The 24,745-nt window shown below is 50.3% G+C and overlaps 1 protein-coding gene across 1 annotated transcript in view; it reads left to right on the top strand.

The window, feature by feature from the left end:
* The window catches only part of CEP350 (centrosomal protein 350), a 1,478,431-nt gene that overhangs the window by 569,151 nt on the left and 884,535 nt on the right, over positions 1 to 24,745 (top strand). Inside the window, exon 16 of the mRNA XM_078643560.1 lies at positions 7,410 to 7,627. Coding sequence (XP_078499686.1) covers positions 7,410 to 7,627 — 218 coding nt within the window. The remainder of the gene's footprint in view (positions 1 to 7,409; positions 7,628 to 24,745) is intronic.

Here is a 24,745-nt window from a genome sequence, read left to right as displayed (position 1 = left end):
TTAACATATTGTCAACCTTCCCAGAGAACATTAAGTCCAATCTCCAATGCTTTATTCAGGATGGCCATATTTCTGTGAAGTTCTCCCTATGATTGGGCCTGAACACTGTGGACTGTCTGGGTAGGGCAGAATTGACCAGCGGGTGCTTTAGTACCATGCTTGGATTCACATTACAGGTTTTTTAGCAACAATGGTACATGCCTCTTTGGAGACCATGCAGACATATCCCTGGAGTGCTTTAAAAAGAGCGAAGCAACAGCGTGCTTTCTTGGATGAGCAGTTTTCCCAACACAATCGTCCTTTTCGAGGCCTCGGAAGACAGTTTCAACAGAGGCAGTATCAGACCTTGCCTAAACAGCAACATGACTCTCAAACCTTTCGAGTTAGAGGCCAGAAAATCGGCCATCAGCATCCATGGCTCTGGGGCAGTGAACTTCCCAAACCTATCCCTTTCCCTTCACAGCCATTGGATAACTGCTTTAATTTCCCTCAGCGGAGCATGATTGCCTGGTAGGAGTTCACATCACCTTTTATCTCCTTGGGTGAAGGAGCATTATATTTGAGCAATGGGTACACCAAATTGTCTGGAATGGTTACTCCCTTCCCTTTCTGATCAAACCCTCTTCGGCATGCATCCTACACCACAACCCCTCCCGTAGAACCATTTGTCCATACTCCGAGGAGAAGTTCAAGCTCTCGTGGCCAAGGGAGCCAGATAGAGGGTGCTGGCCCCATAAATCTGGTCTGGTTGCTATTTCTGTTAGTTTTTGTTACTGAAAAAAGACAAACATCTTCACCCTAGCCTCACTTTATGGCCTCTGAACTTCAAGTTCAAAATGCTCACTCTGGCCCAAGTTTTGTCTGTCCTGGATCTAGGAGACTGGATGGTGATGTTTATGCTGCAGGGCTCCTACTTCCACAGATGCTACCTGTGGTTTCAGATTAGCCAAAAGTTCCAAGGTGTTGTTGCTCACCTTTCAGTGTTCACAAAAGTGATGGTGGTGGTTGCTGCCCATCAGTCTTCATGTACCTCGATGTCTGGTTTCTAAAGGCAGGCTCGCCTCAAACAGCTGTAAACCACCTCCAGACAACGGTGCACTTGTTGAAATCATTGGGTCTTTCTATCAACGTGCTGAAGTCAAAGCTGACTCCTTCGTAGAGGCTCCATTTAATTGAAGCCATTCTGGACATGGTGCTTTTCCGAGCCTTTTCTCCACCTCAGCAAGACCAGGACATTTGGGCTGATCTAATGTTTCAACCTTCAACCTGGGTCTCCGTGAGAGCAGCTCTGAGGCTACTTGGCTTCTTGCATTCTGCTTGTGCACTGCTCCAGGTGGGACATGTTGGCTCTGCAGTGGGGTTTGAAGTCTCGGTGGGCAGGCACTTAGGGAACCTGTCAGAATACATTCAAGTGCTGAAGGAGACGGCAAAAGACCTGCAGTGTTGGCTGCTAGACCTCAATTGGACCAGTGGCAGTCACTTCTCCCTACCCCACCCAGAGCTATTGCTCGTGATGGATGCTTTGTTGCTTGGTTGCGGAGTTCATCTGAGGGAGGTAGAGATCTGAGGTCGCTGGTGGAAGTTTGTTTGCACATCTACTTGTTCGAGTTGCTGGAAATAGACTTGTTACTAATAGTACCTCCCATCCACAAAGGGGAACGGGTATAGGTTCTGACAACACTAACGCCATGAGAATCTGCAACAAACTGGGAAGAGTGCAATTGAGAGTCCTGTGCCAGGAGGGTTTTCACTTTTGGAAGTAGCTGATTCATCAGAGTATTTCCTCGATTGTACCGCACCTAGTAGGGTCTTTGAATTCCAGGGCAGCCAAATGCAGCTGACATTGCATGCGAACCTCAGGTGATGGCTGCAACTGGAGATGGCACAGGGCGACTTACAGCATTAAGGAGAATCCTCGCTTTCACCACCGCAGAGAATGTACACTGCCCAAGCTTCTGTAAGTTGAGTTCCCAATGCAGGTCTCACGCTGAGGTGCCTTTCGCTTGGATCGAAGGTTGCTAGTCCTATATGCCTTTCCACCTCTACCGCGTGCAGCGGGCGCGCCGGAAGCGCGCCGAAGTCGAGCCAAAGTCCAGCCCGTCTGCGCCCGTCCGCGGCCGGACGGGGCGCGGGGCCACAAACCCTGGTAGTTCGTCACAAAACACCATAAGGTATGGCAGACATGCATTACTTGCATTACAATCTGACACGCCTGCCGTCTGCAAACACACCATGCCTGCCCAGTCACTCACAAAATGCACGAGGTGCCGCTTTGAACCCCTCCTTCAAATCCCAGACACTAGCTTGGGCCCTACCATCAAAGCTGCATTATTGAATTGTAGATCTCTACGTAAGCACGCTCTAGAAATTTACCATCTACTCGAGGACCAAAATCTTAACATTCTTTTCTTAACTGAAACCTGGCTAGATGATCACTCGGACCCGGATATTATCCAGGCCATGCCCAACGGCTACTCCCTATCTAGATTGGACAGGAGGGACGGCAGAGGAGGCGGCATCGCCATAGCCACGAAAGCTCCTCTAGTCTGCTCCCTAGTACACACTCAGGTTGATCATAGTGAAGCCGGTACCTTCACAATTAACACTGGTCCCAATCATTCGATCTCTGGCATTTTGATATACCGTCCACCAGGTAGACTATATGAGTTTACATCGACCCTAATGGAGGTGGTCACTCATCTAGCGCTGAGGAAGTCCAGACTGTTAGTGCTAGGAGATCTCAATGCTCATTTCGAAGATCACTTAGATAAAGACGCTGATGATATCCGAATGGAATTGCAATCTGTTCAGCTCGATCTAAAAAATAAAGAACCTTCCCATCAATTAGGACACTTACTAGACCCCGTCTTTGGAAACTGGCAGGGAGTGCATACCTCTGATCCTATACCCATACCTTGGTCGGATCATTTTATTATTCCTATCACAGTCCAACTTGACAGAACGGAGCTTTTTCGTCATCAATCCCTGCGATACAAACGCAGAAAATGGAAGAACTTCTCTCTAGATTCGTTCAATCAAATTTTGCATGACGAAGGCCCTCCTAAAGGGGTCGACTGTGAGGCAGCTAATGATAATTTAAATAATATCGTCACTAAGGCCCTGGACACCACAGCCCCCAGCCGTACCCTGTCCAATGTCAGGAGGCCTAAGAAAACTGCTCCTTGGTTTAGCCAAGAACTGCAGGCCATGAAAACGGCATGTAAGAAACTTGAGAGAGCTTGGCGACAGAACTTCTGTGCAGATATTAAAATACAACATAAAACAGCGCAGAGAGAATATTACAAATCTGTTCGTCTGGCCAAAGCAGAGCATTATCACACCCGTATTATGGAAGCAGGCAATTCCTCCAAGGAACTGTTTCAGATATACAAAGAGATATCCATTGTGGACGTGACCTCCCCCGCTCAAAATGATTCAGTGGAAGCATGCAATAATATTGCACAGTATTTTGCAGGCAAAATTAACAAAATCTATACTAGCTTCTCTAAACAGATAGATTCGGCCACGGACTTCATTGAAAATGATAAATGTGTAAATACACCTGTATGTCTCAATTCTTTTGTAGTTCCCTCCTATGAAATTCTGTCCAAAATGTGCAACAAAATCAAATCGGGATCTCCCCGGGACCCGGCACCCCCGAAAATTTTAGCTGAAGCCTTTCCTGTACTAGAACCTCATCTCAGGCACTTACTACAAACCTCCTTTACAACCTCCTGCCTTCCGGAGGAATGGAAACAGGCAATAGTATTACCCATCAAGAAAAAACCGAACATCAGCATGGACATAATGGATAACCTACGACCTATATCCTTGCTACCTTATGTGGCCAAGTTAGCAGAGAAAATCGCTAACAGTCAACTTATGGAACATCTTGAGACCCATAATGTTTTCCATAAATCTCAGTCGGGTTTTAGAACTGGCTTCTCTACGGAGACAGCGCTCCTGAGGGCCACTGAAACCTTACGTGAGGGAGCAGATGAGGGAAAGACAATGGCCCTCATCATGCTTGATCTCAGTGCCGCTTTTGACACTGTAGCACACTCCACCTTGCTACAGTGTCTAAATAAAGCGGGAGTTACCAACAAGGCACTGGGGTGGCTGAAATCTTTCTTGATTAACAGGAGCTTCCAAGTTCAAAGAGGGACTTTCCTCTCCGACAGAGTGATGCTTGAACAGGGGGTTCCTCAGGGCTCTGCCCTGAGTCCCACCCTGTTCAATCTCTACATGGCCCCTCTGGCAGAGGTGGTGCAGTCGTTCGGCGTGGAGCTTGTCTCCTACGCCGACGACACGCAACTCCTCATATCTCTGACCCAAGCCCCTTCTAAGGAAGCTGATAACTTCAATGCCTGCATGTCCAAACTGGCTATGTGGATGAATGAACACTGTTTGAAACTTAATGGGACAAAAACAGAGGTCCTCATTATTGGAGGCAATGAGGTCAAATGGACGACAGAGTGGTGGCCTAGCTGTCTGGGTCCCCTGCCCTCGCCTGCACGAGAGGCGAAGAATCTAGGTGTATGGGTGGACAATAAACTGTCCTTTGACAGCCACGTAAAGAAGACTGTTGGTAAATGTTTTGGGGTAATGAAAACCCTCAACCGCACCCTCGACCTGTTACCCATTAACTCTAGGCGTACCATGACGCAGGCACTGATAACGTCCCGTATTGATTACGGAAACGTGCTGCTCATGGGGACATCAGTGAAAAACATAAAAAAGCTACAGGTTTTACAAAACTCGGCAGCTCGCCTGGTGCTAAGGCTTCCCCGCCGAGCTCCTTCACGCCCCTCCCTAGCAGCCCTCCACTGGCTACCGATCAGTAAGAGGATTGTCTTTAAAGCTATGCTTTGGTGCCACAAAATAATTCATCACAGAGCACCGGCATATATGTCTGATTTGGCGTCTGTATATGAACCTAACAGATCTCTTAGATCCAAAGGAATGGGTCTGCTCAAAACTACCTGCCCCAAAAAAGCTAAAATGGGAGGCAGATCATTCCGCACCTTAGCTGCCAAGCAATGGAACCGCCTGCCTCTAGATACCAGGTTGGAGAGCAATGAAATTATGTTCAGGAAGAAGTTGAAAACTTGCCTCTTTGCTGTGTGATTGGTTTTCTCCGTTGCTGCACTTTCTCTCCACAGCGCGGGGACACGCCGAGAGGTGTTACCAAGCGCTCTACAAACTCCTTTAAACTAAACTAAACTTAAACCTCTCCTGCCCAGAGTTCTGAAGAAGATCAGGAAAGACCAAGCCCAAGTCATCCTAGGACTCCAGACTGGGAGAGGAGAGTGTGGTATCTGGTATGTCTGTCCATGAAAATATGTCCTCCAATCTGGCTGCCCGTTGTTGAGGACCTTCTGTTCAAGCAGTCTTAACCCTATCCATGCTGCCGTCGGCCATTGGCCGACGGTAGCACTACCTCGCTGGTGCTGCCGTCGGCCAAAGGCCGACGTGGCTCCACCCGTTTTGCGGAAGTGCCGCACGTCCGCAAAACGGGCGGCGCAGCCAACGGGTTAAACCTGAGCATGCTCTGGCAAGAGTTAAAGGTTATATGTCAGCCTTTTGGCCTTACTTTGTTGACCTAAACAACCATCTTTAATCAAGTCGTAGTTGTTGATGCCTCGGTGGGACATTAATGCGGTTATCACTTTCCTCATGTGTGCCCTGTTTAGAAAAAGTTAGAGTTGTTCTCGGCACCTACATGCACTGAAGACATTATTCCTCACAGCGATTCGTCAGCTCATTGGGTGAGTGACTTGCAGGCGCTGACTGTTAAGCAGTCGTACACACCTTCTTCCCAGACAAGCTAGCCCTTCGGACGAAAGCAGCATATCTCCCTGAGGTTGTCAGGCCTTTCCAGTTCAGGCAGTTCAACACCCTGCAAGCTTTTTTTCATCCTGCCTCATCAATCTAAAGAGGAAGAAATATTTTATCGCCCTACCCCAAAGAGCTCTAAGCTTTTACATCCATTGCACCAACAAATATTGAGTGGACAATTGGCTGAGAAAGGAGAAAGCTGTTTAGAAAAGCACAATCTCCTGATGGATTGTCTGGTGTATTAAGAAACAGCCTCCAGAAGGCCTACATGCTTCTTCCACCTGAGCAAAGGATGGCAGAGCAGGCGCTTGCTGTACCAATTTTAGACATTTTCCACGCTCCTATTTGAGTGTCTTTCCATACATTCATGAAGTTCTCCTACGTGGATAGCTGCCAGGTTTGGCGGGTTTGGCATGGTCGGAGGGGTGGGGTGCTTTTTGCCAATTCTGTTCTTCAGGGTTCACTGGTCTGGCCATTCCACAGACCCACCACCTTGAGAGGTATTCCGTTGTCATAAATCCATAAGGTGAGGATTCCGCTGTATCGATCAGAAGAGCAGGTTACTTAGTTTGTAACACTCTTCCTAATGGATACTCGATCTAGCTGCAGATTCCTCACCAATTCACCTAACTTCCCTTTTTGTGGAATGGACTTAAGTAGTTCATACCTGTAAGATACAAAACCAGAGATCTGCACAGTGGCACAATCTGATTATTGAAGGCTCCATGTGCGACAGCATGCACAGATATCAGAAAGAAACTAACATCACTGTGCCGATCTGGCAGCTGTTTAGAAGCTCCAACGTCCCATCCAGGGCTGGACAGACCTGACACGGAGCTGCATGACATCACCCACTGATGCACGAGCAAACTGCTGAGAAAACTTTCCAGATCCAGTCTGGCACCTGGGGTTATTGACAAAGTGAGGAATCTGCGGTTAGATACAGTATCCACCAGAAAGAGGGGTACATAAGGTAAGTGACTTCTTCATTTGCTGACATGCTAACTTAGTCCTTCCTTGCTATTAAGGCATTCTCTGCAGCAGCCATTGTGTTTACTTTTTTTCACTTTAAAGGCCTCCATGTATTTCTTGTCCTTTGCTTGTTGCTTAGCTCGAATAGATGTGTGCGAATGCCAGAATCGCCTCACTTTGACTGCTTGCTTTAAACTTTTCATGTCGTAGAGCAAGTTGCAGGCTCTCCTCCTGCTAAACGTTCTACTTGCAGAAACAGTCCATTACTGTTGAGACATTCACATGCTGTCAGGTTACATAATGTCAGTCCTAAGAGAGGAGCCCGTAAAGAAGTGAAGGTGTTGGTACTGTCAGTTCTAAAAGAGAAACCTGTAAAGAAGTGAAGGTGTTTGTGCATCATACAGTGTTTCTACAGAGCACACACAAGAAATTGTTAAGGCTAGAATAAAAATGTAGAAATATTCTAGTTAAAAACCTTGGATACTCCATTTTGCATGTGGCTCTATTATGGTCACTGCAGGTTGGCCAATTGTCTGGGAGCCTCTTCTTACTGATATTATACATGTGCTTTCTTGTTTCCTTTGGTCTCTTCCCACCAGTCTGTCATCTGATACTGGAAGGTCAGAGCGGACCCCCAGAGCTCCGCTATCTCCTAGCTCCCAGAATTCGATCCGCCTCGACTTTTCTGAGAAGCCCGTCAGCCATCCCTCAACCCATGGTGCCATGCATTCAGCTGCAGCTGGTGTTCCTGAAGTAAATATCACCAGTGATATGCCCAGTATAAATGTCCTACATAACAGTTCTGGAGCTTCTGCGGGTAAGTAGTATCAATTTACTATTCTTTGATATGGTTTTTACATTTGTGCTCATTAGCTTTAGTGCTCAAAAATTTACGTTTTGAAAAATCATCCATAAGACTAGTAGAAATCCAAGAAATTAGGGTGAAAAATATGTCCCTTGGCATGATGGCTCGCACAGAGAAAAGCACCACTACCACTTTATGGGTGGTCCTCCTCACTCCCAGCATGCCCACAGTATCATCTGTAGGCCCCTTTTTCCTGAGGTGGGATGGCATTGTTTTTACCAGTAAGATTCACTGAATCAAGTCTTTAGTTCTCTTCTTGAATCAGTCAATCAATACATTTATTCGATTTTCTACAGTAAAAAACATAAAGTTTGATAACATCATAAACCGAACAAGAAGAAAAAAAAACATCTTTAATAAATATCACATAATACATGGTCTACCTTACAAAATTACGTGTATATATTAAGTCATTAAAAAGATCTACTGTCCAAGTTAACCTTTAAAACGAGGAGTAAAAAAAAACACATATCCATTGCAGATTCCTAAGACGTGTAAAAAAGTTAAAACCTCAGCACAAGGAGCCGTTAAGACCTCCTGGCCCACCCCCATCCCTGTTCAAGATGGTGCCTTCAAATACCTCAGAGTCTACATTTCCAGATACCTGGAGGAAACCCGGGACCTTGCCCTCACCTCTCTAACAAACTGTGTGGTGGTGGGCCTACAGTGTTAGGTACTTACTTCCCTTGCAATTATTAGGCTGAATTGCTCTTTTTAAAATAATGGTCCTCCCCCTCTAGCTTTGTGTGTTCCAAAAGTATCCCCTTCCTATTTCACAGTACTGGCATCGGAGTCTGGCGATAATGACCTGCTCTTTCTTGTTGCCCAAGCACCTGCCACGTATTGCCAGCGATACACTAATAAAACCGCTGTACGATGGGGGCGCAGGTATGACGGCCCTCTTTCTAGACTATAGAGCAGGAAGCCTACTAGTTGTGAATGAATGGCTGACTGGTGGATGCGATGAGCCGGTCTATAGGACCAACCGTTGGCTCCTAAATTTGGAGTGGGTGATGAGGATCTTATATATCTGTAAGAGACACGTTAGTGATAGATTCCTTACCTTAGAATATCCCCAGGCGTCAGACTGGATCCAGAAAATTTTGCGTAGCAATACCCCTGCGCGCCGGCAGGGGTTGTCCGCGGCTCCGCGTCCGTCGACGGCGTAGTTAGCGCCGGAATGACGTCGTCGGAGTACTTAGACGCCGCCCATGCGCGCTGACGTCAGTTCTTCTTTTTTCCGCGCCAGCAAGCGCAGATCTGGAAAAAGCAGTAACCCTAGTCAATTTTTGACTAACTTTTTGGATCATTTTTGATCATTTCTCGAAGTCTTTCGACTCCGATTGGTGCCGTAGGGATGCCTGGCTTTAAGCACTGCGAGGATTGCGAGCGCACGATGTCGGTCACGGATCCTCACCACCTGTGTCTAACTTGTCTAGGCGTCGACCACGACGACAAGGCCTGCTCTGACTGCCGGGCCCTCTCTTCGAAAGCCTGGCGGGAGCGGTCCCGCAGGCGACTCGAACTCCGGCATTCGGTCCCGCACCGCGAGAGGTCTCGGTCCCACGGGAGGTCGAGGGACAGGTCGCGGGCTCGGAGCCACCACAGTTCCGAGAGTAGGCCGCACTCCTCCGGTACGAAGTCGTCGTCAGGTAAGAAGCACAAGAAGTCCAAGAGGCGTCATCGCTCTGCGGACTCCCCCCGACGCTCGCGTGATGCGGCCTGGGGTTCGGGTGACACCACCCACGCGGCTCTGTCGGAGTCGCGGGCGCCGCGTCCAGCTCCACACCCTCCGGTCCCTGGACTAAACGCGACGCCGGAGGAGATCGAGGGCTTCCTCATGGCCATGAGGAAACTCTCTCCTCCGACGGGCTCCGCGGCGCCTTCGGGCCTAGCAGACCCGTCTGGGGCCTCTAGCGGGTCAAGGGCTTCGGCCCCGACGCCGTCGGGTGCTTCGGCCCCGACGCCGCCGGCGCCTCCGGGCCCAGCGCCGCAGAGTACAGCGGCCGCCGGCGCCTTCGGGCCCGGCGCCGCGGGACCCCGCTAGACCTTCTTCGGGATCTGGATCGTCGCCGGTGGACCTTACGACCTCCCCGGCGTCGGACCATCAGGTGTCGCCTCCTCGGGCGGTGCCGTCCCCGATGCCCCCTTCGTTCCTGTTCCGACGTCGGGACGGCCGCGATGGGCGCCGCTCCAGACGTCATTTGAGGAGTTTTACTTCTATGAACAGGCCCCATTCGTTGAGAACCCTGAGTTTCAGGAGATGGGTGATGAAGGGGATTGGGAGGGGTCTGAGGACCCTCTGACCCGAGAGTGTCAGTCTCATGAGGACTGGGCAGGAGACCTTGGGGAGGCCAGTGGCCTGGACACCTCTCCAGACACTGGTTTTGTCTCCCCTCCTACCGTGGCTTCGGAGGAGGGGGCAACCTACAGTGTGGTGTTGATGAGGGCTGCCAAGGCCTTGGGCCTTGAGCTCCCCGTCGCGGCCGTGAGGACTAATCTCCTCACTGAGGTCCTTAAACCGCAGTCAAGCTCGGCCGAGCCTCTGCTGCCCTTTAATGAGGCCTTGACCGACGTTCTTCTGGGCACTTGGTCCAAGCCCGCTACGGGTTCGCCCGTAGATAGGAACGTGGCCAGACGCCACCGCCCAGCCCCGGGCGACCCATGTTTCCTGTCCACCCACCCTACCCCCGAGAGCCTGGTCATCCAGGCCTCCAATTCCCAGACCGCATTCCCGTCGGCACCGCCGGACAGGGAATCCAAGAGGTACGAGCAGTACGGGAAAAAGATCTTCTCGTCCCTTAGTCTGGGACTGCGGTCTTCCAACACCGCATGCCTCTTGGGCCGCTACACCCACTCTCTGTGGGATACGGTTGCGGAAGTGCTGCCAGAGTGTCCGTTGGAGGTACGGGCCAAACTCGGCCAAGCCCTTGTGGAGGGCCGGGATGCAGCCAAATATTCTATACGGTGTGGGCTGGATACCACCGACTCACTAGGTAGAGCGATGGCAACGACGGTGGCGGTCAGACGCCACGCCTGGTTGAGGTCAGCCAACTTTTCGGCCGATGTCCAAAACACTTTGATGGACATGCCGTTTGATGGCCGTCGCCTCTTTGGCGACAAGGCAGACCATGCGCTCGAGCGCTTTAAGGACTCCAGGGCTACGGCCAAGTCCTTGGGCCTCTCGGCCCTGCGCCAGCAATCGGCTGCCTTTCACTCCTTTCGTGGCCACGGAAGGGGTGTACCCACACGTGCTGCCAGCCACGCTACGCAGGGTAATACCCAACGCGGTGGCGGCCGTGGGAACCGCCATCCCGGCAGTCTGGGACAAAGGCGAGGTCAGTCCACACCTTCCCCCGCAGCATCCGCCTCAAAACCCTACTAGTCCGTGCTTTCAGGCCCATGTGACGCCAGTGGGGGGGCAGGGTTCGCCATCACCACCTCCACTGGCGCACCATCACTTCGGACAGGTGGGTGCTGCAGATCGTCCGAAGGGGCTACTCCCTCCCCTTCGAGGCGACTCCTCCAGCCATGCCACCGCAGAACCACCATGTATCGGGGGATCATTTGCGACTTCTGCAGGAGGAAGTTACGGCCCTCTTGGCCAAGGGGGCCATCGAGCGCGTTCCTTGGCCAGAAGTAGGGTGTGGTTGCTACTCCCACTACTTTCTGGTATCCAAGAAGGGCAAAGGGGGCCTACGCCCTATCTTGGACCTAAGGAACGTCAACGGCTTCCTCCGGAAGGAGAAGTTCAAGATGCTGACACTGGCTCAGGTCCTAGCTGCCCTGGAACCAGGAGACTGGATGGTAGCGTTGGACTTGCAGGACGGGTGTTCACAAAGGTGATGGCGGTGGTCGCAGCTCATCTGCGCAGGTTAGGGGTTTCAGTCTTCCCCTACCTCGACGACTGGTTGTTGAAGGCGGGCTCGCTCCAGACAGTCGTCAGCCACCTCCAGACTACGGCAGATCTCCTGCACCGGCTGGGGTTCTCCATCAATGTGCCGAAGTCACACATGTGCCCCTCTCAGAAGCTCCTTTTTATCGCTGCGGCTTCTGGGGCTGATGGCCTCCTGCATCCTGCTGGTGCATCACGCCAGGTGGCGGATGCGGGCTCTGCAGTGGGACCTGAAGTTTCAGTGGGCCCAGCATCAGGGCAACCTATCCGACCACGTCCTGATCTCGGAGGGCACTACGAGACAGCTGCAGTGGTGGCTCACGGACCGCGATTGGGTCAGCGGCAGACCCTCTCCCTTCCCCAACCGGAGCACGTGGTTGTGATGGATGCGTCCTTCCAGGGCTGGGGAGGCCACATGGGAGAGGCGGCGATCAGAGGCCTCTGGTCTCCGGCGGAGGCCTGGCTCCACATCAACCTGTTGGAGTTACGGGCGATTCGTCTAGCACTGAAAGCATTCCTCCCCTCTGTCCGGGGGAGTGTAGTGCAGGTGTTCATGAACAACACCACCTCCATGTGGTACTGCAACAAACAGGGCGGGGTGGGGTCGTGGACCCTTTGCCAGGAGGCTCTGCGCATCTGGCAGTGGCTGGAACGCCAGGGCGTGACCCTGGTGGGCCGAAACCTGGCAGGATCTCTGAACGCCAGGGCGGACGAGCTCAGCCGTCGGTGCATGATGGATCACGAATGGCGTCTGAACTCGGACGTGGCGCAAGGCCTCTTTCAGCGATGGGGAGAGCCTTGGTTAGATCTATTCGCCACCGAAGAGAACGCGCAATGTCATCAGTTCTGCGCGTTGGAATTTCCAAGGCGGCACTCGCTCGGAGACGCTTTTCGTCGCGATTGGAGTTGCGGTCTACTGTACGCCTTTCCGCCTATACCACTTCTGCCCAGAGTGCTGAAGAAGATTAAGCGCGACCAGGCCCAAGTCATCCTTGTGGCTCTGGACTGGGCACGAAGGTACTGGTATCCAGAGCTACTCAGTATGTCAGTCGATCCCCTGGTTCGTCTGCCTCTTCAGGAGGACCTTCTGTCGCAGCAACAGGGGACGGTCCTCCACCCGAACCTGTCCAGTCTCCACCTCCATGCTTGGAGATTGAGCGGCGACAGTTGAGGCTATTTGACTTGCCTCCTGAAGTCTGTAATGTCATTCTGGCAGCCAGGCGTCCCTCCACAAAGTCTGTATACGCCTGCAGGTGGAACAGATTTGTGGCATGGTGCACAGCAAAGGCTGTGGATCCTCTTGCTGCCCCTCTTTCTGAGGTTCTTCTCTTCCTACTTTCTCTTACCCAGCAGGGCTCTGCTCTGGGCACTATCAAGGGCTACCTTTCTGCCCTTTCAGCATTTCTAAGGCTGCCTGATCAACCTTCTTTGTTCAAGTCCCCTATTTTAAATAGATTTCTAAAAGGCATCACACACACATTCCCTCCTGTTCTGTTTGTGATGCCGCAGTGGGACTTGAACCTGGTTCTTACGTTTTTGATGTGCGCTCCCTTTGAGCCACTTCACAACTGTCCTCTTCGCCTTCTTACTCTGAAAACTGCTTTCCTGGTTGCCATCACCTCTGCCAGGAGAGTGAGTGAGCTCCAGGCCCTTTCTTGTACTCCACCTTTCCTTTCTGTCCATCCGGACAAAGTGGTGTTGCGTACTAAGCCTTCTTTCCTGCCCAAGATTGTCACGGCCTTCCACATTGGGCAGTCTATCACCTTGCCAACCTTCTTCCCGCCACCGCATCCCTCTAAAGAGGAAGAGCGGCTCCACCGTCTGGACCCAAAACGTGCTCTCTCATTCTACTTGGATCGCACACGCCAGTTCCGGGTGGATGCCCAACTCTTTGTTGGTTACGTGGGCGCTAAGAAGGGGAAAGCGGTACACAAGAGGACCATCTCCCGGTGGATTATCTTGTGCATCCAGGTATGTTACTCCTTGGCTAAAAAGGAGCCTCCTGTTGGATTGCGGGCTCATTCCACCCGGGCCACGTCTACTACAACTGCCCTGGGCTGGGGTGTGTCCTTGCAGGACATTTGACAGGCAGCTACGTGGGCCTCGCTGCACACGTTTGCAAGACACTACTGTCTGGACAGTCAAGTCCGGAGGGATGGCTTCTTTGGCCGTTCCGTCCTCCAGGACTTTCTGGTGTGATTATTGGTTCGCAGACCCACCACCGGGGTTGGTATTGCTGGGGTATCTATTCTAAGGTAAGGAATCTATCACTAACGTGTCTCTTTCAGATGCACAAGTTACTACTTGTGTAACGATATATCTGTAAGAGACATTAGTTAGTGATAGATTCCTTACCGACCCACCCATCCTCCCCGTTCTGCGAACCGATATCTAGGGTTAAGGTCATCCCCTTTCAGGGCCATAGTTTCATGGCACCAGTGTTGGTTCTATCATGGCTCTGCGTATGTGGCGCGGAAAAGCTGTGTATCAGAACTGATGTCAGCGCGCATGGGCGGCGTCTAAGTATTCCGACGTCATTTCGGCGCTAACGCCGACGACGGTCGCGGACGACGCCTGCCGGCACGCAGGGGTATTGCTACGCAAAATTTTCCGGATCCAGTCTGACGCCTGGGGGTATTCTAAGGTAAGGAATCTATCACTAACTAATGTCTCTTACAGATATATCGTTACACAAGTAGTAACTTGTGCGACAACCCCTTTCCACCCCTTCCACATAATCTCCCGGAAGTCACTAAAGATGTCTTCCAATGTTGGTGAGGAGTGACGAGGGACTTAGTCTGGGGAAAGACCCTGATGCAACAAACCCTGCTGTGGAGGGACAGACGACTTAGACACACGACACAACTCCAAGGCTTTGTCAAGTGGGACAGGATTGGTATTACAGTCCTTGGGGACATATGATCAGGGAGCATGATACATTCCTTTCATGAGCTTCAAACACAATCTCTATCCACAACACAATTCCACAAATATCTGCCAAATGGGACACACCCACCAACCCTACGAGTCCCAATTAACAGATCTCCCCGAATACAGTCCACTAGAAGAAAAGTTCCTGATGGGTACCTTAGGAAGCTGGCTCTTTATATAGTGCAACAAAAAGAGGTACACTGTGCAAAGAGCCCAGTCAAACCCCAAAGGAATTACAGAGGCACAAATGACACCCCAAGTGCTCATTTGTGGTAGTGTGGGCGAGCAGTTGGGCATATCAGAGGGTAGTGCTAAATATTTATTGCACACACAAAGGCAGCAAGTGAGACACACACTCAATAAAGAAATATGACACTAACATATAAAAATAACACTTAATTTTATATGAATGTATATACCAAGATTGTAATCAGTTGAGTACTTCTCGTGTTATGAGGGGCGTGGCCACGGAGGCAACCAAGATGGCCGCCGTGGCCTGAAGCTCCGCCGATCGGGCTTTACAAAATGCATATTTCTCCGATGTAACTACACCCTAGCTGCGGCAGACACCCTCCATCCACTCCTGATCATCGACGGAGCAGCCTGATGCCTAAACGGGATGGCGACTGTGTCGTGCTGGCCTAGCGCGGCCTGGGCCTGCACTGAGGACTGACGCGGCCATCCGGCCTTCCCCCCACGACGATCCGGCGGCCTGGGGTGGCGGTGAGTGCGGCCCTGGTGTGTCCGGCGCTGCCCTGCTCTCCTTTTTCCCCTGCCCCTGCGGGCTCTCCCCCCCCCCCCCCGTCCCTCCCTCTGCGGCTCCCGGCTTGACCCCGGCCTTTGCGGGGCGCTTGCAGGTCCTTTACGGCCTGGTGGACGTCTCCGCGCTGTGGCCTCGATTGCAGGTTGCGGCGGGAGGTGAGGCAGGCTAGTGTGGAGGCCCCTACGCTCAGCCCTGAGGCAGTGGCGGCGCTTGGCCTTACCGGGCTTGCCGACCCCCCTCTTTGGCCCGCGCGTGCCGACTGCCCACCGTGAATTGCTGCCGCCTACCTGGGGAGGGCACAAGTGGTAGTGCGGACTGCTGTGCTTGAAGTCCACCTTTGGGGGTGAATTTGAAGACGCCTGCTGCCTCGGGAGGCCGATGTCTCCCAACCTACTGGAACACGCTGAGGGCCTACTTGGTTTCGCGAATGGGCACCGCCATCTCCTCTGCGCTCTGGGAATCTCGCTGACGCCTTCCGGCCACTCCTCGCCTCCATTCTCTGGCGCTCCTAGTTTGTGGTGGGTCGTGGACACATTGCTGCTTCTCCATCTTGCACTCTCTTCTGTGCTTTGTCTGGGTCTGGCCTCTGGACCGCTTTCTCTTTACCTGTGGTCTCATCTGTGTGAACGTCCGCCATCCCTCAGGTGCCTGGCGCTGGGGCGACGGTCCCCCTTTCGCCGTCTACTGTTTGTTCATCCTTCTGCTTGCCACCTCGGTGGGGAGGCCCTTGCACGTGCATCCTTTGCCTCTCCACTCTTTGATTACCCAGCGGCTGCGGCTTTGACAGTCCTCTAGCTAACCGCCCTCCTCTACCTGCAGAATGGGGAAGAAAGACCCCAGCCAGCGAAAGTTACAATTTGATAAGGCTCCCGGCCCCACCTCAGACATCCCCCCGGTCCAGCTAACGGGGCCATGGGATCAAATGATTCGGAGGAAACTGCCTCACTCACGACGGCTATGCTTAACGAAATGGGGGCCAGTTTTAAAGCACTTGATGGCCGATTTGATGACCTTGACAAAAAATAGGCTGATATGGGGTCTAAAATTCAGGTACACGATCGAAGGCTGGACATGGTTGAGGCAAGGGTGTCTGACATCGAAGATTGCGCGTCGACCTTGCTGAAGCGGCTAGACAGGATGGGGGAAGATCCTCAGAGATGTAGCTATCAAGAATGAGGACTTAGAGGCCCGTAGCTGCCGGAATAATATACGAGTCATCGTTGTTCCGGAGATGACCACCACCGGGTGTATGGATGTCTTTGTAGAAAATCTGCTCACAGAACTGTCCAGCAGGGACACGTTCACTCAGGGCTTCGTGGTGGAGCGCGCCCATAGATCGTTGGGCCCCCGCCCTAGTCTCCCTCCGCGACCCATCATTGCCAGACTTATGAACTTTAGTGATGAAGACGCTACTCTCCGTTCAGCTCGAGACTTAGGAGACTTCCAGTGGCAGGGCAACAAATTGGCCTTTTTCCCTGACTTCACCATCATGGTTCAGGAGGCGAGGCGTAAGTTTAACGGTGTCAAGGCTACCCTGAAGAATCTGGGCCTGAGATACGGCATGTTATACCTGGCGAGGTTGAAGGTCGATGTGGACGGCAGATTTCGCATCTTTGATACTCCCTCTGAGGCGCAGGACTTTTGCCATGAATACAAGAAGAGCCGCCCAGGGGCGGCGGTCGTGCCGCGGACGAACTCTCCGTCCCAAGGGGGTTCGCAGAACAGTGTTGGCCTATTCCCCGATCCCGTAACTGGCTGACTGGTTGTTGCATTTCTTGATGTGTTCTGCTGTGTTCAACACTTTCGCTGTTTCCATATTTGCATGTCTTGATCTTTATATTTTTATGCCCGTCCTGCGTGGCGTTGCCGCGCCCCAAAGTTTCTCTGCTTTGCACGATCTCTTTGCGAAGTGCTTGCTTGTTCCTTACTGAACTAGTGGTTTTCGCACTGCACTCATGTTTTATCAAGGAAATTGGGATTTGCCTCTTTGGGGTTACTAGGAGGCTGGGTGGTGGGTGGGGTGTTTGCTCAATCCCATTGTTTGTTCTAGACTCATTGCTCAGTTTGTTCGTTTGTAGCAGAAGATTTGCATGCTGTATGATTCAAAGCTCATTAGGATTTCCAATGGTTAAGCTAGGTCATCAGCCCGGCCCTTCCGGGCTCTCCCTGATGTCATGGAACGTTAGGGTCCTGAACAATACTAAAAAACCACGACAAGCCTCAATTATATAGCCCGACACAACATTGACATTGTGTTTATGCAGGAGACTCGTCTATCCAATTCAGACTCCTCTCCAGTTGCCAGGAGCTGGGGTTCCCACAGGTTTTTCTCTAATTACAGTAGGTATGCTAGGGGGGTTGCCATATTCATTCACAAACGCGTCCCTTTTGTGCTGCACAAGACCTTGACGGATGTTGAGGGTCGAACTTTGATTGTTACTGGTACCCTCCTGGGACATAAGATTTCATTCATTGGGGTTTATGGTCCAAATGTAGACTCCCCTTCCTTTTTCCACGAACTGCAGGTGCAGCGCCTCCCACTGGATCCGGGATTATTGATCATGGGGGGCGATTTTAACTTATTGTTAGATCCGGGCAGAGACAGCACTTCCACTTCTCCTGCTCTTAAGCCCCGCTCCCGGCAAGCCCTTTGCGACACATGCACTCACTTCTCCTTGATAGATAGTGAAAATAAACTACATCCACACCTCCTGGACTTCACCCGCTATTCGGGGTTTCATAACACATGGACCAGAATAGATTATTGGTTATTCTCCCCGGGAATAGCAGGCTGGGTTGGCAGGCTACTTACTCTTCCCCGTACACTGTCAGACCACTCTCCGGTCGTTCTCAAGCTAAATGCTCCCAGGCGGGGTGGTTATGAACGACAATGGCGCTTTCCTGGCAAGGCATTATTGGATCCGGTTTAATGAGGAAGTTAGACAATCCATTGAGGAATATTTTGATGTTAACACTGGTACGGTAGACACTTGGGCGGTTCTCTGGGGAGGGGTTCAAGGCCTATATCAGAGGCGTCTGTATTGCAAAACGTGGGAGTGCTACGTGATTTACGCTTCACCCTTAATCGCATTGAAGCAGACATTGCTGCTTTGGACCGTGAATTGTTGGTTACTGCATCCAGTGCGGGCGAAGCTTGACACCTGGCACTGATGCTCGAATTTAGAGAAACAGCTGACCGTGAGTTATTGTTCCTAACCAAACAAACTGCCACGCGTTGTTATGGTGAAGGCCAACGTCCAGGTAGATTATTGGCTCAAACTCTACGCCCCCCCCCCCCCCCCCCCCCCCGAGACTCCTCTTGCATCACGGAAATCATCTGCCCACATGACACTTTGCTCCATTACACCATATGCGATTCCTTTCTTTCATATTACAAGTCACTATACACATCCAGAATCACTGGTCTATTTAGAAAGATACATGCAAGACTTTTTGGTTGTTCCCATTACCCAGGATAGCATAATAAAGGCCATCGATGCATTGCGAGGCGCCTCAACTCCTATCCTTGACGGCTTTTCCGCCGAGTTTTATAAAACATATAAAGATATCTTGGTCCCGCGGTTGTTGGAGGTGTATGCTGAAGCACTAGAACTAGGCCTTTTTCCTCCCACATTCAGAGAAGTGGTCATTATTCTCCTCCCCAAGCCAGGCAAGGACCCTAAACTGGGTAGCTCCTACAGACCATTGTCTTTATAGAACCTTGACTATAAAATACTAGCCAAGGTTGTAGCGATTCGCCTGTCCATACTAATGGAGTCCATCATCTCGCCGGCACAGTCGGGTTTTGTACCACATCGGTCCACTTCCCTCAACTTGAGGACATTGTTTACTGTCCTGCACAGGATCGACCCCGCCACACCAGCTGCCGCCATCCTCCTGGATGCGTAGAAGGCATTTGATTCCCTTGAATGGCCTTATTTTCTGTCTATCATGAGACGTATGGGTATGCCCGAATGCTTCGCCTCTACGGTGGCTTTGTTATACACCGAGCCAACTGCTAGATTGCGCCTGAAAGGAACTATTTCCACCCTCTTAACCTTGTCCCGGGGCACACGACAGGGCTGCCCCTGTCCCCACTGCTTTTTATTTTGGCTATGGATCCCCTGGTTCGCCACTTTCAAGAAAAACACCTTCATCGTGGCCTGCAGTTCCGCACTGGCCCCCTCTTAATCTCACTCTATGCAGATAACATGATATTATATGTTAGGAGGCCGCACCTCAATCTTGAACCCCTCATTTCAGAAATAATTTGTTTTGGTAAATTCTCCGGGCTCAACATTAATTGGCACAAGTCAGTTATCTTTCCCCTTACCGCCAGCACAACTAACTGGACTTGTTCATATCTGCTCGAATGGTGCCAGGACGCGGTCAAGTATCTTGGTGTCCATGTCCATCTGGATACCACCACTATGATCAGACTGAATTATGGTAGGGCAATCGATTCTCTTGAATTTCAGATCGTGAAATGGCTATGTCTGCCATTGTCTATGGCCGGGAGAGTCACCATAATAAACATGGTTGTCCTCCCACGGTTCTTATCTTTTTAATAACATTCCCATCCCGCTCACCAAAACCTTTTTTTTTTTTTTTTCCAGTTACCTTCCTTATTATTGCGTCTTGTCTGGGGGGATAAGACACCTCGGGTTAGCTGGCGGATTATGACCCGGCCATATGCCAGGGGGGACTTTGGGGTCCCGGACTTTTATTTATATTACCTGATAGCGCAATGCTGCTACGCTCACGTCTAGTTCCATTCAGACGCCCGCATCCCATATCTGAAGCCAGAGGATGACCTGGTGCTCCCTCGTCACCTTTCCACTATTTTGCCTACTGGATTCCCTCGGGACCCCCATGATATTCAAACAGTTTCAACCACATGCTGGGCATGGGACAGACTGCGCAGACTGTTGGGCCTTGACCAACTGTACTCACCTGCATTGCCTCTACCTAACCCCTCTTTGTTTCCAATAACGGGCGAGGTATTGATACAGCGTACACTAGCCAAATTCCACATTTGCACGGTAGGAGACCTATTCCTCGAGGGCCAAGCCTTCTCCGTGTTAGAGGATGCCCGATTCTCTGAACGCTCTTTCATGAACACCTTTGTATTGACACGTGTGCAATCCATGCTCTGGGCCACCTTCCCTTCCTTTCCGTTGGCACTGGAACCGACCCCCCCCACTTACACTGCTTATCCAACACCCTACTGGTGCACATTTGATTTCTAAACTATATAAGCAATGTAGTGAGATCATTCCTTTCTCTGACTCCAAGGTGCGTGCTGCGTGGGAGATAGATCTGGGTAAGCCCATTACTGATGACCAATGGGACCAGTGCTGTAGGGCAACAAAGGAGATTTCTTTAAACAGCAGGCACAAACTCCTTCATTTTAAGTTTCTCCGCAGAAAGTATCACACACCAGCGCGCTCACAAAGAATTGACCCCAATAGACCCCACCATTGCCAGAAATGTGGTGCTCCTTTTGCGGATTTTGCTCACCTCTCTTGGACATGCCCTAAAATACACCAATACTGGTCCCTGATACATACCACACTTGGCGACATACTTTCCATGCAGCTAGTCCCCACCCCTGAAATCGCTTTGCTGGGTTACGTGGCCAATTTCCCTGGATGGTAAGGAAACTAGCAGCTTTGGGTTTCCTATTGGCTAAAAGGGAGGTTGCTCTGTTTTGGGGCAGTAAGAGATCCCCAACATTGAAGGCATAGCTTGGCAGTTCGGCATTCTGTAACGTTAACTGTGAAGAATACTCCAATCTGATTCCTAGCTCGTCCTGACCATCGGACATTTGGGACCCATACAGGGCATACATCTCCAAGAACAGGGCCGATCAACATTTGCAAATGGTATTGTTCCTGTGGGAGTCTGCTAGGTGAAAGTTTCTGGTACATATGTCTGTATTTCGCTTTTTGACAGATGCCACTGATGTTGTGTTGCATTGGACGGCTCCGTTTCTTTGGGCTCTTGGTCTTATAATATTGCAAACCTCTGCTTTATCTACATGTGACTTGTCATTGATCTGTATCTGCAATTTCTAATTCATCTATGTCAAATAACTGCTTATGTTTACGCTTGGCTTGATGTACATGCTCATCCTCTTGCTGCTGATATTATAATCTGCAATGTACTGATCATTCTTGTTCATGTATGCAAAATTTGGGAAAATAAAGTTTAAAAAAAAAGTACTTCTCGTGTTATGAATTATTACAGTTTTTAAAAATGGACACTTGGTGCAATTTCTGAAGCAGTAATGTATCCCATGGAGTAAAGACAGACACTGCATACAGGTACTTCACAGTGACTTATGGGACCAATCTCCTGGACTTAGAGTAAGTATGGGGCAAGGTCCAAGGCAGCGCCAACAGGTCACCTTGGGCGGCACTGGCATGGCCGGGTGCGGAGGTGCTTTTCAGCATAGAGTGCCCAATGTTATCCTATGGGGGAAAAACGTACTCCATTCAGGCACTTCACAGTGACTTACTGACCAATCTCCTGGACTTAAGGTGAGTATAGGCCAAGGTCCTAGGCAACACCAACAGGTCACCTCAGGAGGCTTGGGGGGCGTCTGGGTGCAGAGGTTTGTTATGGCATCTGGTGTCCCATTCATTTTAATGGGTAACAGTATGGTTGCAAAGAGGCTGTAGGCTGGGACTGGGAGGCCAGTCAGGCTGAACAAAAGGGGGCTCAGGTCTGACAATGCTCAGGTCTTCTCCTCGGGCCAGTGTGACTGGGTGCAGAGGTTTTCGAAGGAGTTAGGTTTTCATTACCGGAGATACTCTCACTAGATGGATCCTGCACAAAGAGGCTGCAGGTGGCATTGGTGAGTCCACTGTCTGCAAACCCAAGGTGGGCTTTGTCTCTGGAGGGTTGGGGGAGCCACGCTGGCACCGTTGGCCCATTTCAACTTGGGTCAGGGGGCACTGGTGCGGTGATGCTTTCTGGTGTCGGGTTTGCAGCGGTCTGATGTTCTTACAGTTCTTTTGGAGTGCCTGCAGAAAGGCTGATAGGATTTGCACCAAGTTAGTTGCTTCTTCACAGACCTTGCTTCTCGCGGCTCTTTGGTGTTCTCCTGTTTAGGTCGGCAGGAATTTGATTTCCCGGTGCACGGGGGATCCCTGAAATGCTAGATTTAGGGGAGTTAGGGGAGTGTAGGGTAGTAGCCAATGGGATACTTACCGCTGGAGTCACTACGCCGCTTATATGATCACTTCCTGTAGGAAGTGGGCATAACCCTGTCCCAGAGTTCCTAATTCTTCCATCACCAAGATGGCAGAGTTTAAAATGTTGTATCCACATCAGGTAGCCCACCTTAAGGGTGAAACTAGCTTGAGGATGATCGTGCCTCTCTACTAATTCTTCTGCCTGTCCAATCGCCAAATAAGCCCTGGTCAGGGGGTTTGGCACCTCATACTAATCCCGAAGGTTCTCAGCAAAATTAAAATAGAGCACTGTTGCCATCTTCTTAATTTCTCCCAAGTGGCCCAGGCAGCACTGGTGTACGGGACTTCTCATGTTGGAGACCAGTCCCATTCGCCTACCAACAATACCAACACTGTTGACAATGAACCAGGGCCAGATCTTACACCTGGAGCTAGCCTCTCTCCACTTACACGCATGGCTCCTGAGTTCTATGAGTTTTGATACCTAAAGATCTCTCAGGAATGTAGAGACATATTATCCAAAGCACGAATGGAAAACACCAATAAAGCATACAAGTTGAAATGGATATGATTCTGTTTATGGTGTCTCCAGAATGATTTACATCTGTTAAACTCATCTCCTAAAAAAATCTTGCCTTATCACCCACTACTGGCGAAATCGGATCTTGTGAATGAATCGGGTCGCAGTTCACCTTGCGGCTATTTCACTGTACAGACAATCAGCTCTGTGCTACTAGAGTGATGAATACAGTTTATGAAAGGTCTGCGGTGGTTAACATGTTTCGACTGTATTAAGGTGCCCTCTTTTTAATAGGTCACGTCGGTCTTCTTCAGGACAGTCTATCTGTCCCAGTCACTGATTACCTCTTACCTCAGTTTGGCAATTTAGAGGAAACCCACGTGGAGGGTACTTCCACCAACGTGGACTGCCATTACTATAAAAGAAAAAGAAGATACAAATAAAGGCCATACATACATTATAATGCCATACAATATCGTATATTGGGAACAATATCCCACAGCAAGCATTTGTATATATTGATGGTTCTAGAACCCTATCGGGTGGGGGTGATTTTTACATTACATAGGGATGTGATATGCGCAAAGGAAGTGTTTATCAAATATGTGGGACATGGCAGCGTATCTCCTTGCCTTTTCCCACCACATATCTATATCTTTGTGACACGTGTCTGGTTTTTAATAGAAACAGTCATAAGTTGACTGGTGGGCATTGATACATAAAACAACTAGTTTCAGACAATGCCGCTTGAATAGAAATCTTGTCTGTGGGTACTAATGGGAGCCAGGGGTTCTTTCATCCTTCACATATTTTAATCCTGACCGTGGAACCTATGAATAAAGGGCTAACCGGTATCCATGAGCCAGTTTTAACGAGCACTACCTAACTGCACTTCTTGTCTATCACTCACCCAGTCCTTAAGGGTAACACTTATTGTTGTGATCACTGACAGTCACATTTGTGTTGGTCTCTGTTCGTTTTGTGTTTCTCCCTCCCTATGCTCCACCCCCTGCGTGGCTACGCGGGGGCGTTTTGTAAGCAGACCTGATGATGAAGCATGTCACACACATTTGTGTGTGAGTGAGGGCAGTTTTTAAAAAATGACACATTTTTCATAGCCTTTGTCTTCGTCTGTATTGGGTTTAGTTCTCCCCACCCCTCTATGTGTTTACTTTGATGATTAGGGGTTTCCGGGTGGTGAAGTTTATCTGTTGACCCTCTCCCCTCCTTTGTGATAAACTATATATTTAACTCTTATAAGCTTTTTTTAAACCCTCACAGTCACTGGATAATGTCATGAGTGATGTAATTTGAAATGTCATCAGTGATGTCGCTGACTGTCATGAAAAATGTAATATGTGAGGTCATAAGCAGTGTATTGCAGGGCGCAAGTTGTAGTTAGCTCACTCTGACAGTTATGCATCCACTGACATACCCACTCAGAGACTTATACACCCAGTCACAGATCCACTCAGAGACTCATATACCCATTGACGAGCCCACTAAAAAATCAAAGGTGCAACTGTAGTGGCAGAACCCGTAGAATGTGCCACTTTTGCTGGATAAGACCTAACGTTCTCTCGATCGATGCAGAGAAGGGATTCGACTGAGTTCACTGGCCGTACCTGCAACAGACAATCCATAAATTCGGTGCGGGAGACCGCTTCATGCAATGGGTGGACTGCATGTATAGGGACCCTCAGGCAAGTATTAGGGTTAACAGGGTAACATCTCAGCTGTTTGGAATTTGGAGGGCTACGCG

The sequence above is a fragment of the Lissotriton helveticus genome, chromosome 1_1, assembly GCF_964261635.1.
Source record: "Lissotriton helveticus chromosome 1_1, aLisHel1.1, whole genome shotgun sequence".
NCBI classification, from domain to species: Eukaryota; Metazoa; Chordata; class Amphibia; order Caudata; family Salamandridae; genus Lissotriton; species Lissotriton helveticus.
Note: the sequence above shows the minus strand (reverse complement) of the source record. Positions and strands in the feature narration are given on the sequence as shown.